This window comes from Amia ocellicauda, chromosome 11 (assembly GCF_036373705.1).
Source record: "Amia ocellicauda isolate fAmiCal2 chromosome 11, fAmiCal2.hap1, whole genome shotgun sequence".
NCBI classification, from domain to species: domain Eukaryota; kingdom Metazoa; phylum Chordata; class Actinopteri; order Amiiformes; family Amiidae; genus Amia; species Amia ocellicauda.
Genome location: NC_089860.1, coordinates 17,095,983 through 17,114,944, shown reverse-complemented (window position 1 = coordinate 17,114,944; position 18,962 = coordinate 17,095,983). Strand labels below are relative to the sequence as shown.

Here is an 18,962-nt window from a genome sequence, read left to right as displayed (position 1 = left end):
GTTTCCCCCCCAATACAGATTTCATTGTATTCGTCTTACTTATGTAGGTCATTTATAAACGCACAGCCATGCTCCTGCTATTCAAATTGCACAGAAAAAAAGCTTGGCATTCGCGCCTACGATATTGTATTTCTTCATAATCAAAAAACCTGCCATGAAAACGGTTCCATGATAAATGTGGTGGTTTTTCAATGTATTTATTTTCCAACGGCCTCCATGTGATTAATATCAGATGCAACATCCTGGGGAACTGAAGTATGTTTCCATATGTGTTCGAAGGCAGAATGAACAGGAAGGACACCCTGCCAAACGCTTCTCATTGTACGGCCAGGGACAGAGCAGAGAAATGCACGGCTGATTGTATACATTTCACGTGACACTGAGATCATTCACACGGGTCTCGAGAACGGATAGGATAACAGGATGCAGGCGCTAAACTGTTCAATTAGAAATACTTCTCAAAATAATCCTCTAATGTAAAAATACAATAACTTGGGTACATTTAAATATTTACTTTTAAAGCTCTCATTTAAGTTGAAAATTCTGCACCAGACATAAGTATGATCGTATGACTTTAAAGATGCATTGCCAGACTTCCAGGCAGATATTTAATGAAGAACACTGGAACCGGAGGACCTGCTTTGTCAGGTAAAGATGGATCCAAATACACAATTACTATCTGATGCAAGTAGCAATGCAACGAGTGCCATTTACATCACAGAAAGACTCCCTCACCTTGCAGATGAGCCCAACTGCTATGTCAGGAGGCACTGCTCCTTTGCCAAATCTGGCTTTGTCACTGGATTGACCCAATTCCTATATCAGGGAGGGCTTATCATTTACGATAGTCTGTTGTTTTCGAGGCACTAAATGTATGTAACGGGTGAATACAATCTGAGAATTACCAAATGGAAATTCATATTCTATTTTAAAAATGAGGTGTTGCTCCCCAGACCTCACCCGAAAGAGGGGAAATAAATACTACTGTCATTTTCATAGCCTTACCAGAAAGTTTCAACTCGCTCTGAGGTGGAGGGACGTGTAATTCCCTTTTAATTTGAGGACTCGGACTCTTAGGATTTGGAGACTCGCTGATGAAGTGGGGGAGTGATAAGAGAATCAGGGACAAATGAGGCTCGCGGGTTTCTGCACACAAAGCAAATCCGAGCAAAGTAACCATGTCTTCTAGATTTGTTTCTGACGAGTCCATCTACATCCTTCACTGTAAATGGTCCCATCCAGTCCCTCACTGCAATTGTAATACCGTAATCACAGTCCAGTTTAGGCTTAGAGGAGGATTGGAACAAATCAGTCATTCCTGTACAAATTCTGCAAAATGATGCATAGACATGTGTATATGCATTCAGCCATATTAATTTAATCCAATACAACGTGCAGACAATAAAATCACTTGTGGATGTATAACACAGCAGCCCGACACATTGAAGTATTTCATCTGCTCTTCTGAAACCTCAGGAAAGGGAGGGTAGTCTATGTTTGTGTGCATTTTTACAGAACAGATTGCGCTCCATCAGTGGCAGAGCTAATAGAGTTCACTCAAATCACAATTTCACAAACCTGCCAGCGTGGCTCTCGCAGCGCCGTTTCCACACATCTTGATCACAGCAGCATGCTCCTCGTTCACCCGGGAGCAAATTGCACTCCCTGAGTCGCATTTCAGGGTACCTTAGAAGTCACTGCAGTTTACACAGTGCCTACATGCAGGGTGCCAAAACAGTGTTATCAAACGCTGCACACGCTAAACCCCACACGATTACATTACACGTCATCTCCAGGCTTTTATACTGATAAGTATGACCGGAGAAGAAACACTTCTCTGTAATAAGTATTATAGCACTAAATCTGAGCTGCGAACATTCAGGCTTTTTCTCTAACATGTACAGCACAAGCTAAATTGGGCAGCTTGGAAGGCTGTTTACTTAAGCATTTCATTCCTTTTCATAAATGATTACTCTGAACTCTGAAGGTTTTTGTTGGCCTTCAGCATTTTTATGAATATTCACAAATGTATAGTACGCCAAAAAGCAATTTAGTTCTCAAACTGTCAGCATATTTGTGTTTGTATTGAAAGTGGAAAGCATTGCTTTTCTGAAACTTTACATTTTTCAAAATCAGATTTAACTTCCATGAAGGCAGGTGGAAACTGAGTTGCAGTACTTGGAAATGCTATATATAGAGTATGTCAAACTCACCTTGAATTCATCAGAACTGCCGCTTTGAAGCCATGTGACAATTGCGCAAGAAACTGGATCAGTGACGTCAAGGCAAGCTGCAAGAATGAGGTAAACACAGTCCTCTTGCTGGGAAAGTCTGTTTGATTGGCTGACATATTATTAAAATGACCAAATAAAAAGCTTATCCATACATTTAAACTCTACTCTTCAGGTCTATATAACCAGATCCAAAGTTATGTATGCTTCACAGTAAATTTGTGGCTTATAAAAACAAACACAAACTTCCTGAGTGGCCCCAACATTCCGACATACCTTTATTGAGAACAGGCAAGGTCAAAGGTCACCAGACGACCACTTTCATTCGTGGTCTTAGAGCGCCCTCTCTCCACTTCCTGTCCTGCCTTTCTCCACTTGAGAAGTCCTCAAGGCCCAATAAACAGGAACAAACGAGAGACTTTTCTAATAGGGAATTTTCCGAAGCCTTGGAAAACAAAACCGCTCTGATCTCGGTTGCTGGGCCTCGTGCCCAGGTGCTTCCTGAATGACTCACACACAACACAAGGCCAAGCACAAGAGGGAAACATTTCCTGTGATCGTCTCCTGTATTGCACTGTTAACATTTGTCTTCTACTCACTGGACATTTATTCCAGCTTAACATGTACCAACATATCATTCAGTGCACCAAACAAAGAACCCATGTCCACCTTTGTGCGGCTGTAAGGATCTCCAGACTGCTCCACTGTTGGTAGAGGAAACTAACACAGATTAAAGGGTTAAAACACAAGAGTCTGGTAACAGAAAATTCCATAAATAATCTGCTCAACTGCAGCCAAATTTAACAAGTCGTAACATTTTTTTCCCCCTATAGCTTTTATAAACATCACTCTTGCAAGGATTTTCTTGGATCTCTTCTGCAAAAACAAAAAACAACAACAACAACCTCTCATGGTGTGTGACTTCAGCAGAATTTCACATTGTGGTCCCTATAGTCCCACTCAGTCTGTCAGTGATGGAGAGAGGCAGACCTCTAGCAGATGGGGAACACCAGCAGAAAGCGTCTCAGGAATTTACAGAAATAACAAAAATAGAATGAAGTGAAGAACGAGAGGAAGATAAATATACTAGGTGGAAAAGTCCATCAGATTTGAAATAGAATCATGTACATCATAAAACAGATGGGAGTAACACACACCAACGACACCTAATAGAGACAACTGATTAAAGTAAAACAACTTACACAAAAATAATACTTTACTGACAAAAAACATTAAAGACAAAGAATTAAACTGCGGAACAGAAGACCTACATATAAAAACCTTCATTAAAATGGAGATCAATCATTCTCAAAGCAAATGTGTTTAATATTATATTTTGTTACAATAATAACATTTAAAAAATCCAGAATATAAATGAAATGGAAAGAAAAGAAAAACAAGAACACCAGCTTGAAATTTGAACCCTGAAATGGATCCCATGAACTTTATTGAAACTGTCATTGATATCGCACCATGTTTTAAACGCACACTTGACCCTGTCCGAGGTCTCTCTCTCTGTACTCTCAATAACGGTAACGACTGAACACTGCGAGTCGAGCCTGTCCGACGTGGGACACCATAGGATGAAGGACGTGGTCTCTTATTTCAGTTAATATGCGTCACCTAATCGGCGTTTCATGTAAAAGGTAGTAGTTTCCCCAAAGCCAGCGCTCAAAGATCTTCAGCTAATCTTCCTATAACAGTGTCTCCCAGCAGTGTCCATCAGAGGCTCAAAGCACAGGGACAGACGTGGCCAACAGCTGCCTGGAAGACTCACGGGGAGAGGGCAGACAGGGACCCCTCCACTGTGAGGAAATACAGCGTCGGCAGGACGTTGGGACACAGAATACATTCACCCTGATGTCTGATGGCCTACAGGCTGGAGAGAAGAAAGCCCTGGCAGTGGACAGCAATGAACCCCCCCATTAGCCCCACCAGCATAATTACACGGTGCCCATCACTTGATTTCCCCTATTAACCGCCTTCATGCACGCTAAAGTGTGATCCCCAGTGATATTGTATCTCTGCATTAATGGCTGGAGCTGACTAAAAGCGACCGAAGACACTCTAAAGAACATAAGATATGAATATTTCTATTTTATTGTGTTTGCTTTGCAGATACAGTGGTTGTCTTTTGATATGTCTTAATAAACCTTGACATTGATTTATTAAAAAAAAAAAAAAAAAAAGAGATGTTTAAAGTTGGTTAATAACAAAAACCACCCCCAAAAAACACACCGAAAAGAAGTGATGAGGTACCAGACCTGCTGAATATACTGTAAAGACGTGGAAATGAATGTGAAGGACAGTACGAGGTGTTGCGTTACTCGCAGCAGCACCTTGTCATCGGATTGAAATGTGCAGACTGGAGACGCATTGGCACTTGTGGCTTTCACATGTATACACTCAGGAAAGTAAAAATGCATCACGTGCCCAAAACACAAAATGTGAGATGTTATTTTTAGTCAATTCCAGCCATTGCTTCGGACACTGTGGTATCGAGTTTGGAGACAGGAGACCGATGACCTGCGCTGGTTCTGCCAACTGGAGCCTGCGACGGTCAAATCTTCAGTCTGAGCTCGCGTGTCACAGGGAACGACCAGATCTTTGGCTTTACCACTAACATTACACTAAAGGGCCGGAAAGAAAAAAAAGGAGATAATGAACTTATGGCTGACCAAACCGTCACCTCACATGCGTGTGGATTCACTCGATATTGTCAGTGCGAAGAGATTATATGGTAAATGCATGTAAAGAGACCATGAGTCGATACATTCTACCTGACTTTGATCCAGTGTAAATAGAAGACTTTAGCAACTGTATCAGTGCTAAAAGGTGGAATATCAATTAAAGTAGCAGTCTTTCAACAAGCGGGAAGCTAGGAACCATCTTCACGTCAAACTCCTTGAACACAAGCGCCTGCCAGCATGTATCATTTTAAAACAGTCACATTCACGTGGGTTTCATCAGAACATACTGTGCGCCTCTCAGTCAGTGGGATTTCTGAATCCTCGTCTCAAACACTTAATTTCTTTCACTTTATCGTTTGAATCCATCGCGGTGGTTTCCGGTTTAACTGGATCTCGCCGGGGCCGCGTCCAGCATCTCTTCCAGCGTCTCTGCCTCGGCGGTCTCCGCTTTCTTTTCCTTTTTCTCCTCCTTTTCGGCTTTAGCCTTTTTCAGAGGATGGCTGCTGCCAACGGAATCGTCCTGCAACAGTTCCTTGGCCAGGATCGAGGTCACAGCATTGCCAGCTCTTCGGTTGGCTGGAATGACAAAAAGGAAACGTCAAGAGTTGTAAAGGTCAGGTGTTTCTGCTCGTTTGTTTAAACTCAAACAGCGGTGTCGATTCTAAATCATGCTAGTGTCATTAAAGAGGGGAGAGGGGGAGAGAGAGAGAGAGTTTAAGACAGCAGTGCAGGCAAGAGATTCTCTCGCACTTTAAAGGGTTTTAAAATCAAATCGGGGAGAATGGTGGAATGGAAAAAGCTAGTTCTGGCTCTTGCTCTCTGCCAAGGCGGGCAGCTGCTGCCGTCTGTTCTCTGAAGCGAGTATCTGCGGGTGATTGGTCTCTGAGGTGCCGGCCAAATATGAGCCCCACTTGGAAGGAAAGTGACAAACTGTCTCCATAGGACCCCCATCACACTTCCATACGCCAACAGCTGAAGCCTATCTGGAAAAGAAAAGCTAATCGTGACAACTAATCCTGCTGAAAACACTACTGTTATTTTCAGAAAGAAAAAAAAAAAAAAAAGAAAAAGAAAAGAGAAAGCTTGCCCTGTGGCCTCAACCTAGTCACTGATGTGAGAGGAAAGTGTATTATTTAATATACTGCGCCACTCTTATTAATAGCTATGCCAGTAGAACTGCACTTGAGGCTAAAGACAGATTGAAAAGTGCTTTAATTGTTTTAAATAGTACTACAATTACAGTCACAGCTAGGCTATACTTAATTCCTTCTATACAAATGTATTTTTTGCAGCTCCTGCACACCAGGGCAATGCAAGCACCGAAGACATGCATGTTTCAGATGGTTTCATTTCACTGTAAAACTGTGAAAATAATGAATCGAGGCGAGCTTGGCTGGATAGAAAACTTTTGACCTGCAGTCTGGAAGCTTCTCTCACAGTTTCCACTGCTGTGTGTTTATATTGGAGGGAGAGTAAGAAAATATGGGGACAGACAGAAGTTATGACTTCAGGGGGCTCTGAAAGGATACAATATCCGGTCTCTCTGGCAGAAATAGTAGCTGAGATTCCACAGGCTGTCGACCCGTAGCCATGCCGGATTGCTAAACCTGTTGCAATGCTTTTATCCACAGCTCCTTTTGGGGGGGGGTTGTTAGATAAAGAAAGTGTATTGGACTGAACTACATCACAGTAGACTGACTTGTTACAGACTTTAATAAACACTGAATGAATAGGAAAGACTCAGTTTAAATATAATGATGCAACACTTTGGCAGAATGAAAGTTTGTAATAATAAAGAAAAGCTTTTCCTCATAAAGCTGTTTTATACCAGCCACAAACAACTGGCCTTGCTGTTTTAGTCTTCAATGATTCAATAAAGTCTGCGTAACAACCAAAAACTCAGATAACTCATGTAATTATAAATACAGTGACAGCCAACTTCCCCATAACAGCCTCTTAAGACATTTGCATTACTAATTGCACAAGAATGGAAGACGTCAGATTAAATAGATGTTTTCTTGCACACGGGTAATGCTGTTAAATCTTTTTTCTGGTTCCAGTCTTTTTTGGGGTTGTGGATTAAGGATTGCAGAAAGCTAGATCCCCTGTCCCACTCTAATTCCTGTGCGAAGTCGATGTGAAGTTTCCAGCCTGAAGCTTTTGTGATGCAGACAGCCTAAACTCGCCCGCCGGGCTTATATAAGACTGACTGAGGCATCGCTTGTCAGATTCAAGAAACGTCAAACGTTTTTTCCACACAGACACTTGGAACCAGGGATGATCGGCACATACAACTGCACAAACACACACTTTCTTCTGAAATGCCTTTTTAAATAAAAATTATGAACATGTGTTAAGGATTTACTCCACTTAATTCAGAAGAAAAACCGAAGTATTTAAAAGTAGTGTCCCTATGCCAAGCATGACAGACAATGCAGTTTAAAAAACCCTCCTATGATGAATCCATCTTAGAACTACAATAACACCTTGCGTCTTTATTGATTAATAACATGGGAATGGACTGTGTGGATCATTGATAAAACCAGAGCAGATTATTGACCACAGGAATGACAGCCGCCATTCTTGCTGCACTGCATTGCAGGAGGCGTGTCTATATTAGGCCCATTTCACAGTATCCGAGGAAGATGACATCAGATGCTCTCTGCTTCCCTGCTGTTGAATGGCACACACCTCTCTCCAGTGGAGATAAAAGGCATACAAAAATAATGCTGAACTAACACTCCACAATCAAAACAATATAAAACCTTCGAATAGCCTTTCAACAGTAACATGCATCATCATGATACTGGAAATGGCCTCAATTGTATTTCCAAAAAACCCTGACACCCACGGCTCTGTGTGCTTCAGTGGCAGATGCGTCTTTTCCTTTGACATGCATCTCACTGTCTGGTGCTTTGTCTTTACAGCTAAGGCAAATGCCAGACCTCAGCGATGATCTTATCCCAGTGATGGCGACATCGCAGATCAGACCGTATAGGAGAAACGCACTGCGAGAGAGCTGTGCAGTTACACCACTGCTGTAAACACTAGAGCACAGAGTTAAGCTTCTTTGTTTGCCTCAGCGTTTAAAAAACAACCCACCCGGCCTGCCGTGTCAGCACACACGAGGGTGACAACACTGCGCTTTCCTCGGGGGAAGGGAAGTCTTGCTTTTGGTATTTAAAGACTAAAAATAAACAAACAAATAATCTGAGCAGGTAGTAAGCAAAAAAAAAAAAAAAAAAGCTTCTGAAGGGCAAATTATGCTGCATCCTGCTTGCTTTGTTCATTGACTGGATCTCTGCTACTGGCTTGCTTTCTGCTCTGCTCTGCGGTGTGTGTGTGTATGTGTTTTTTCCTCTTTCCGTCACACACTGCCCCTGCAATTGCATAAACATCTCCCTTACAGTTCAATGTCTGCACTTCCTCCCAGTCGGAGGAGAAAGACAGACGGGCCCTCTTCCTGAGTGGGAGAAGACCACCGAACCTGCGTAATGGGGACCGTGGGGAGCGCGCCGAGACGAGCTGCGCTATGTAAGTCAGTGGGAGATACGCGCAGAATCAAACTTTAACCCTCTCATCACCCAGGCTAGCCACGTACTAAAGCGCCACAGATAAAGTAAAGCCATCTCAATGCAAAGCTAAAGTAGGGCTATCAGTTGGCTTGATGTGTCTAGTGAAAACTCCAGGTCTGCCACTTCAGGAAGGATATGGTCAAGGTGGTTTTATCATGCAACATCATGGATTTAATGACTGGACCAGGATCGAGGCCTTTGACATACGTTATATTCATTAATCATTTCTAATTTATTGAGTACAGAGAGATGAGGAGTTTGCTTAATAGCTAACTGAGTCTATGACACTACATTGACATTGCAAACCAAAAAGCCTAAACTATATAACCAAAAACTATAAACCACTGCATTACACCAATAAAATATTCTCCCCTATCTGACCGAGCACCAGCCATAGCCTCATAAAAAAAATCTGAAGATATGAATAAATTACATCTCAAGTAACCAAGTAGAAACACAACTGCAGCCCTAATGGACACAACTGGACTGGCAACTCTGACCCTATAGTTTGAACTCTAAACCTCATCCAAGTGCAACCTTTGTGACAAACTACATAACATATGACAGAAAAACTAAATAAATGTAACCATATATCCGCATTTAGGATCAATGGGAACAGCTATACGGATATAATGGGGATTCTTCATATTTTCAGCTTATTCAATTCTTTATGCATTTTTCTTTCTCTTTTAAAAGTAAAAACTGTTGCAACAAAGTTACAAATTACACTGTTACAAAACTTGGATTCAAAGAATTGAAAAAAAGAAAGCTGATCTGTCCCTTTAAATGTTTCAGGCAAAACTTTGCCATATTGTATTTTAATGCTATCAATTGATTTTCAAGGAGCAGCTCTTCTCCTGGAGGGTCTTGGGAATGGAAGGAGAGAAGACACTTGATATACAAACCACAGCCCACAAGCAGAGGGCCAGAGGAAGTGCGCTAATCTTATGATAAAGCTTTTAACAGAGCTTCAATGGAAATATTTTAATAAAATGCCCCCTCTGAATTTCCCTGAGGGAGATACTGTACATTTTCACACTGAAAGCTTCAATATTTTAAACACCAGATACTGGGGAGTACTTCTCTAATGTACTGCAGGACTAGTACATCTATAAACTGGTTTCCTCAAACAGTTTGAGTATAATAATAATGGAGGCAAATATTGCGCACACTGATACTGATACCCTACATTCTCTCTCTCTCTCTCACACGCTAGTAAGTATGGATAAAAATACAACTGATCAATAAAAGCACATTGAGAAGCAAATAATATAACAAACACTCATTGTTCTTCCTCTAAAGGGACTCATTTATGAGTTTCCTTTGGTATTAAGGATATCCGATTTTATATTAAGCCTGTGTCTGGAAAACAATAAAGCTAATTATAGGTTATGGGTGGAGGAAAAAAGAATCAAAGGCTACAGCTGAACGTTATTATTTATATCGATAGGTATTATCATAACCCGTTCCCTGAAAAAGGAAGACAGAATGGGAAGAGCCTTCTGACCTGCCAATCAGTGAAAACCAAAGCAGCCCAATAGGGGCCCTGCAGGCAGGAGGAAGACCCGCCCCCGAAGAGTCTCCTCCTGACTGCAGCTGCCTGCCATTTCTTCATCAGGAAGGTCGTCCGGCCAAGCGACCCCTGAAGGGAGATGGCTGTCTTTCGATTTGAATGGGAACTCTATTGTTTTTTGTTAAAATCATTATTGTTATAAAGCAAGAACAAAGGACTACACAGGTGCCATAGTATGAGTGCAGCTCAATGGAAAATGGCGGGCCTGCAAGCTCAGCGAAGATTGCCCTAATGTAGTGCAATACATTTACATTTTAATAAAACGAAGCAAGACTCTTCTTGGGGCGAGAGAGAGGCTTCGCAACATCAAAGGGGCTGTGAAAAAGGCATGACGATTAAACAGCAGAGCCTCCATGACAGAGGCTGCAATCGATGTCAGAGCCGCGTCTCTTCACACACCATCGCTGCACTCACAGATACACCTCCTGCTCTTAGCGGCAATTTCTGCGAATTAGCTTTGATCTTCGCCTTTTCGCACACCGTGAAAGGAGCGAATCATCTAACTGCGGTTTTAATGTCTCTCTGTGAAGACCGTCACTCACAGCGCTTCCCAACACACTGCCACGGAGTGCTGCCGACGTGTGGGGGCTGTGGAATCAGTCTCCGCAGTGTGTGTGTGTGTATGTGTGTGTATGCTACCAAAATGTGCTCATCTCCAACACAAAATGAAACACACCTAAATGCATACAAAAAGAAAACTGGTAAGTGTACAAGGTTTAAGTTTGGGAACAACACACAAACAAAAAACAAGCAAGCAAGCATGCATCAGAAAACAGTTTGAGGAATCCCATCTGGGTCAGGTAGCCGAAGGAGAGGCGACTATGTTTAGAATGTGCTCTTACGCATCACACGCACTGTATTAGTTCCAAGTGCCGTATCCATTAATTGACCATTTAAAACGAAAAGCACCTGATGGCTTTCACATTGTAGGCTCTAAGCTCCCAGAATGCATCTTTACTGCTCCTGGGGTCATTTCAGAAACTTTTTAAAGCATATTCATGTTGTTGCATTTTGAGGTTCTATATTTGGACAGCAACTTTGCTTGGCCAGGCTGTGCCACTGATTTGCGGCTTTGCTTAATTGAGTTTTGAGTGCCTTGGGCGGCACTCAGTCAGGGAGCTGGGTGTTAGTCACACAACATCACAACGGCACACTCAAAACACACTCCAAACGATTACCAGGCTGTTTTCCGCACTGTACTCAGACAGGGAGAGCATGGAGGCTACAGAGGAAGAAGAGACAAGATTAGACGGTCTATGTAAACCAACCCAATTTCCCCAAATCAAAAGTCACAAAGCTCCTCAACAATTTGTGCTTCACGTGTGGGGATTGGATTCATCTGTTGAAAATCCTAAACAGACATTTTCATATCAATAAGTGAACTATCAACCAAACCGGGCTAAGTGGCCTTCTCTTTTCTATAATCTCTCGTATTCTTATGATCCAACTCTTGTGATCCAACTACCTTAGGAAATAAGAAAGAAGTAAAGGTGACAAATCAATTACAGAGACGATCTTATCGTGCTTCGCTTCGTTCCTTGAGGCGCCATCACTGGGCAGACTATAAAAGCAACAAAATCATTTTAAATCATATTTTTTTCCCATGCTGCTTTAAATAACCTGGGAGCGACAGAATTAAATTATCACCTTTAAACACCATGAGAGGAGACTCACACAGGGGAAGAAGCATTTCCAAACTAAAACTAATTACAAATTATGTAAATGACCTTAAAAAGTAACCCATGTGGGGCACCTCTTTGGAAAAAGCAAACTTCCAAGGCTAACTATTAATTTGCATTCTTTTGATGACAAAGACAGACGTGCTTTTTCTTTTGAAATCACTGCGAAACACACGGGGGATGCTTTTCTCCTCTCGGAACAATGCAGCACTCGTTTGGATTTTTCACAACATTTCACATGCTCAGACAATTCTGGCAAGTGCGGCCGTTACATCACCTCTTAATATCCCACATGCTGCGTCTGAGATGATAGCTTTTTTTTTCTTTTATATGGGCTTTCTATCTCATTTTAAAGCTGTGCGTGGTATTGGGATTGGAGTGCTTTTTCTGTCAACAGACCAGACACAACCCAACAACTCTCCTCTCTAGACAAGACCATCAAATTTCCCGAATGCAGAACAATAACATTAGAGCTGGTACCACAACAATCTGGGAGGTATAATGGATTTCACATGGTTAAGAAGTGGGTTGGGTCACTTTTGGGTGCTGTACAGCTCACATGTCATTAATTAAACCTCAACGCATATGAAAATGAAGGGAATGCTTTCAGTCTATGCTGTATGTGCCTTGGTAGTTACATGTGAAAAGTAGCAATACAGTAGGACTAATCCATATTGTGTGTGCGCAAGAATGTACACGAGGGGCTTCTAAAGCGAGTGTGCCTTTCCTGGACTCCAGCCCCCTCAGCAGTTGGGAAAATGCAAGTCCTCCTTACAAACACATTTCCACTGCTTCTTCAAACGGGTTAATTCCTTTAGATTGCGGGATATGTCCCTTCAGCTGCTGCAACCCAAACAAATCACACACGCATGCCAGTGAAGAGCCATTGATAATTCTACAGATGGACTGATTGTCCCATCTGGTCAAAGAGAGAGAGAGACAGAATGAAAGGGGGATGCTCATTGTTGGGACATGTTGCCAGATCGAGCCATTCTATGAAGTGTCTGCTGTGCAATTCTCGTGCATGCCACGCACACTCCACATTTTTGTGACGGCTTCACATCCTAAGCAGCTAGGGGCCAACCACGCTCTAGCAGACAACAATGTCTGTTTTGGGGGGCTGGGCAATCCCCCTCCCAGGGAAGGCAGCTTGTTGCTCCAACGTCATCCCTTTGCTCTGGCTCTCCGGGAAAAGCACATCATTGCTCCGAATGAAGCCATCTGCTGGAGCCAAAGATCAAACCAGCAACAAGTTTCATGCTCGCCCATCTCCCGGCCACATGCTAGGGTCCTTTCTCTCAGGCAGGGAGTGGTAATAGGCACGGTGCGGGGGTGGGGGTCACTTCAGGGCTGTCTGCTGTGCGGACTTTATTTAGTTTAGATTGAACAAAGAGGCTTGCGCTCGGAGCTGGGTCTTATTGTGTGAGGGCCGGCACTGAAACAGCAGTTTAAAGAGCCGAGAAGAGGAGGCAGGGAGAAGAGCAGCTGTGGACACCAGAGGTGGAAGGAAAGGGTCAGACTAAATGATAGGGAATATTCATGAAATGAGTCAGGAGGTTCAAGACTTTTCCACCCAGGAGAGACAAACCAAGAGTTCTGGAAGCAAATATTGAAAGGGTTTTGCTTATATATGTTGGGCACCTAAACAAAAAACATTTTTGGTGGCGTAGTGTGTACACCGTTAGTACCTCTAGTCGCAAACTGATTCTGAAAATGTAGTATTTGCACAGACATAATAAAGTGCAGATTGCAGGATTTCCAGCTGTTGCAAAGGTTTAACCCAGGGCACCAGACAGCACTTGGCAGGTTATTCATGGTCAGAAAAATACTAACACCGTGGAGTTCCTCTCTTGTAAATGAGAGGAAAATGAGGCACACCAGGGCTCATAGTTCAACTATGAGTCAGGGTAACATGTTACTAAATTAATGACAACATTGTTATTTTAGATCCAGTTAGAGTTGTATGTAGCATTACAAAGAGAACATTCAAACCTGGAATGCTACACATTTTGCTTAGGGAGGACTCCTGCTGATAGACAGAGAAGTTTGTTGTCATGTTTTGCATGATTTTGCATCGAGATAAAACTTGGAAAACTGCCAAAGATGACACACAAATGTTTTAACAGAATTACACATTACCATTAATATAGTAAAATACAACCAGATTAAATACCGTATTTAGAGTTGTAGTTTTACATTGGAGTAGAATACAATGGGACGCTTTTATTCCCAACAGCATCACTGTCACTGCTTAAAATAAAAATGTATCTGTTCAAAGGTACGGGGGAGAAGCCACACGATTGAGAAATGATGTGGCCTGTTCGTCCGCTGCGGCGCACAGCCCCCCACACTGCCCTGCTTGCACTTTTCTCCAGACCAACAGGAAAGCCAAAGGAATGTCTGCCTTACAGTTGTCATTTTACTGAACTTCTACAATCCATAAAATTACATCCTGCAGAACAACAATAATGTCCTCTTGCACCTAATCAGGGCTGAAACCCAAATTACAGCAGCCAGCTGCGACAGCCACCCTGGGATAGCAGGATCCAATCTCCGAAGGGTTTACAGTTTCTCTAGGAAAAGCTATAAAACTAGTCCAGTAATTGCATATACAAAAGTAAGATCCTGAGCTGCAGTTCATGGTCAGATAAATGGTTCCCCAGAGAAAACAGTTTTTAATAGACATGATACAATCTTAGAAGAGGGCTTCGGAAGAGCGAGAGAACACACTGAACCAGTTTCCCTTCGCTGGCCTGCCATCAAACTATTCCAGCTATCCGCGGGGGGGCACAGACCATCTGCAAGCCATTCAATAAGGCTCGGATTACAAACGCATATTCAAGAGGCTTTTATCTATCCTTTTATTAATGTGTGTTTGTTTGTTTATTTATGGCACAGAGAGTTTGTTTTTAATTGACTATGCAAGAGTAATGACCCGGAAAACATTTTTTTTTTTTTCTCCATTTCAAATTTCAAAGCAATCAAGTCTGCATGCGAATACAAACAGGCAGAAAGGTCTGTTTCTGTTTTAGGCTGACATATACAATGTCTATGTTCATTGCCATTCTTGTGCTCAAGAGGCAGAAGGATAAAGCAATAGATAGAAAATAAAAAGTAAAATGTGAAGGTTACTCTGTGTTTACTCTATCTTTACTACTGATAGCAGAGCCATAGTCTTCAGATTCACTTCTGATGACCTTGAAACAACAGAAAAGTAACTAAGACTGAAGCCAAGTGTGCTTCTCTGTATGGTGCTCATGTGAGGGGAAAACAGCTCTCTAATAAGTGTTTATTTGTGCACTGTATGGAGCTCGAATAATGCTATAAACAGAAGATGTATGATCCTCCTTTACCTGTTTGGATCTTTTGTAGGAATTAATCAACCTTACAAATAAAAGAAAAGTGGGCTTTCAATGTAAACAATTAGCTAGCCAGCCTTCCGTACCCTTCAACTCTGGAGGCCGGGGGGTTCAGAAACGGTTCCAGCTTAATCAGGAAATTAATTAGTGTAACAACAAAATCCAGTGTTACAACACCACGGCTGGGTCCTTGTGGAGTCGCAGCCCTGACAAGACTGGGTAATGGCCTGACATGACGGTGCCACTGGCAGGGGCAACAGAGCCCAAGGCAGGGTAATACAAGCTGCTCTCTGTCCCGTACCTTCTCTGTATACGAATAAAAGGCTGTCTGCTTCAGAGCCTCAAAATAGATTAGTCTAACAATAACGGGGAAAAGAAAACAAGAGCAGCTTTAAAAGAGAAATCCAAGGGCCTAAACAAATTTGTCACAGCATTTAAGAGAAACTGGACCTTGGTTATGAAGCTGAAAACATTAAGTAACAGGCCAAATGGAGTATATATAGACTTGTAGTTATACAGATCGTAAATAATAAGAACTCCATGGCGCTACTGTAGGTTTATGTAAGGACTTTTTAATGGCTTCTCTCTCGGCTCATCCCACTGTGTTGAAGCTACTTTGGGATAATTCCCTGCAGGAGGCGGGCTGCTGAGGAAATCTTCAATTGGGAGCTCTAGCGCACATGCACAGGATTAGTGGTTTTATATACCGCTTTAAAATGTATTTTGCACTAGTACAATCTCCTCGAGGTCCCTCTGACAAAAATGTCCCAATAAAAATATGCGCCACGAGGAATTTCAGTTGATACACTGTGTGTGAAGCCAGAATAAAGCTGGTCAAAGTCCAGCTGGTTGGAAAATGTAGCTGGGTTGAAGGTACAATTGTCAAAGGCCCCAATCGACATTGCCTTTGAGACCGCCGAGATCATTTAAAGACACTGACCGTCAGCAAAGGCTCCCCATCAGCCAGAAAAGACCTTGAACTTAACTGATGAGGCGGCCCAGTCCCCTTCATTGTTCCCTGGGGCATTAATGGCCTGGTCTCCCAGACAGCACCTGCCCTGAATTATCCACAGCAGGTCCAGCTGACAGGCGCCGCACACTGCCTGCATGGCTAATCGGCAGAGGGGCATTAAAAATGCAGTGCTAAAGCATTACATCAATTGGGGACAAGCAGCATTCACAACACAACACGAGAGCGAAGGTGCGACAAAGACGGATCAATACACTCTGAGCATTTCAATAAGGAAGAATGCCAAGGGAATGAAGGCAGCTTCCTCAGTGTCAACGTGTTTGGCTTGATGTTGCTGGACTATTGATGTCTGTAATATTCTGTAATAAACAAACCCTATTTGGATCAGGAAGGAAGGGAAACAAAAGTGATCTCTGCAATCTGGTGACCGTGTGGGGGCCATATCTGACGCTCGCTCACTCATCTGATTGTTGGATAATCCTGTCTGAGCATTACTGTAATACGGTGAGTGCGAGGGAATCCCGGACACAAGCTACTGCAGGAATTCAAAGCTCAGGCAGGGAATTAAATGTTCTTTAATTCCCCCTTTTACCTCCCACCATCACCAGCATCTGCCTGAATTTAACCATTGATGACGGTGAAGGAATATATCCATATTAAAGCTGAAAGCAGTGTTTAAGTGTTGATATTCTTAGTATTACCTCAAAAATTCTACATTTAATACTATATTTACTTTAGTTTCATGTAGGTTTCACTATTAAACGTCTGAAGCTGAGGATCACGATTCATTTACGACAAACTAGCTTTACCTTCCCTTCAACTACAATGACAACAAACTGTAAAGCCACAACTGACACGCATATGTTTTCCAGCCAAAATGAGCTTTCATGGTTTAAAATAGGACCATATAACATTTCCTTATGTGCTCCAGAGAATGATAGGGCATGGAGAAGAAAAATGTAAGTATGGTTTAGTACAATACAAATCAAAGTCACCCCGCTGAAAAATGTTAAGAACAAAATCTATTTTACCACAAAATGAAAACCGTAAGGGCAAACTGTAGAGATCTGCTCTCTGGTAGACGGATCTGAAATTCCATCATGGTCAGAATAAATACCCATGGGGATTACAGTCATCCAATTTCTAATATTGGGCCTGCTGGTGAAATGTTCTCCAGTGCCAGTAGGGCTGATCTCTGGGGATTAAGGTCCACATGGTTGCGCCATATGGGAATGGAGACATTAAATGTACATTTTGCCACCTGCAACACTGCTTAAAGAAACACCGTGACGTCTTCAGATCGCTTTCTTATCCTGATCGCAAAGTAGGGTCTGTTACTCTAATCAGCTCTTAACCTTGAGAACTGATCGCCCCTCTAACTCTACACCCTCCACCGCAGATACACGATGTCGCCCAGAGAGAGCCCAGAGATCGGACTGAGGGATTTGTCTGAGGTCCAGGAGCTCGGCCCAGATAATCTCCTTTACAAAACGGACGTCTAGCGCTGCTCCAGCAGGGAGAGACTCAATATGCCAGACAGCAGAAGGTGTACGGGTAAGGAATCCAGCTCTAGATGCAAGGCAGATCATGTGAAGGAGCAGATGCTGCCTTTTAAAGCTGTGAAAGTTTGCGAGAACAGTGAGCGCGACAAGGCCGAGAGCAACGAATGCTGGTGCAGGAAAAATGCAGAGAGACTTTTCTGCTTTTCAGAAAACAGGATTTCTTCGTACACATACTGGGGAGCCCCCGCAGAAAGGGAATATTGTATCATAGGCTCATTATGACAGTAAAGAGGTCTGCATCGGCAAGTCCAAGATTAATTATGTCCTGTGACTCTGCGATAATGTTCTCCCATCACTGCCCAATTTGCACATTCTATACAGACACAGAAGCGACGCTGTGGAATCAGTGTTTACCCCAATTACTGCGGGCTGCCACAATTCACAGGCTCAAACTGTAATTAAAGAATTGCAGCTGAAAGCCAGCCGGGCAAAGGGTATTGGAAATGGGAGATCTTAAAAAACATCCTTTTTAATATAATGCACTGCACTCTACAGGAGCTATACATTCAAAACTAACTCTAGAACATGGAGCTCTGAGGGATGGCATTTTAAAGACTGCAAAGAGGCAAATGTACATTTAAATGCGATGCTCAGAGTGATTTCATACATCTGATGAATTGACAGCTAATCTGCTTTAAGGTATTGCTACTAAATATTTGAGGGGGTGGGGGGGAGTGTCATCTGCAGCACTAAACTTAATGGATTACATTAGCGACGCATTAGCATTGTCCAAATGTCTACAGCAGCCACTATTACGCCTGGGTGGAAAAAGCTGACACAGTTTCTGCCCTTTTCACCTCACAATCCAGAACCAATACAGGCAAATTTTCCAGGCTTGGGAAAAATACTAAACAAACAACAACAAACAATACGCATTAAAACGATTTAAATCCATCTGGAATCAGGTGGGAGGCCGAGTCCAATAGGCAGTGGTTTGGCTATAATTATGTAGGATAAGTTCTACATATTGTGACGCAGAACCGGAGCGAACAGTGTGGTTTAATATGGGGCTCATTCACACACCTACCCCAAGGGAAATGAATTGATCTCAAATGCTTCGTCGGGTCGTGGACTCTCCTAAACTAGAGCTGATATATTTCCACTGCCCCATAACATTCACGCGGTCAAGGCGGTGCAGTTCCATTTTGCTTATGTAGGTCTACGTATGTATTTATTTAAATTGGTGCTTGTCGAAAAGCTCGAATCAGCAAATTGATGTATGGAAAGACTATGATGAGTGATTACTTATTCATCTTCCCATCCCTGAACACGCAGCTTCTTCCAAAGCAAACTAGGGACACTGAAAATATCCGCCTCTCGTCC

General features: G+C 42.6%; 1 protein-coding gene and 1 long non-coding RNA gene across 2 annotated transcripts in view; one reads left to right on the top strand and one right to left on the bottom strand.

Annotated features, from left to right (window-relative positions):
* Positions 1-3,536: 3,536 nt before the first annotated feature.
* The window catches only part of diaph1 (diaphanous related formin 1), a 116,241-nt gene continuing 100,815 nt past the window's right edge, over positions 3,537-18,962 (bottom strand). The window contains exon 28 of the mRNA XM_066716274.1: positions 3,537-5,497. Within this exon, the coding sequence (XP_066572371.1) occupies positions 5,304-5,497 (194 nt within the window). The 3' untranslated portion in view covers positions 3,537-5,303. The remainder of the gene's footprint in view (positions 5,498-18,962) is intronic.
* On the top strand, positions 8,248-9,526 carry LOC136763028 (uncharacterized). The gene is made up of 2 exons (XR_010820951.1): positions 8,248-8,455; positions 9,340-9,526. It is a non-coding gene; the product is annotated as an uncharacterized LOC136763028 (long non-coding RNA).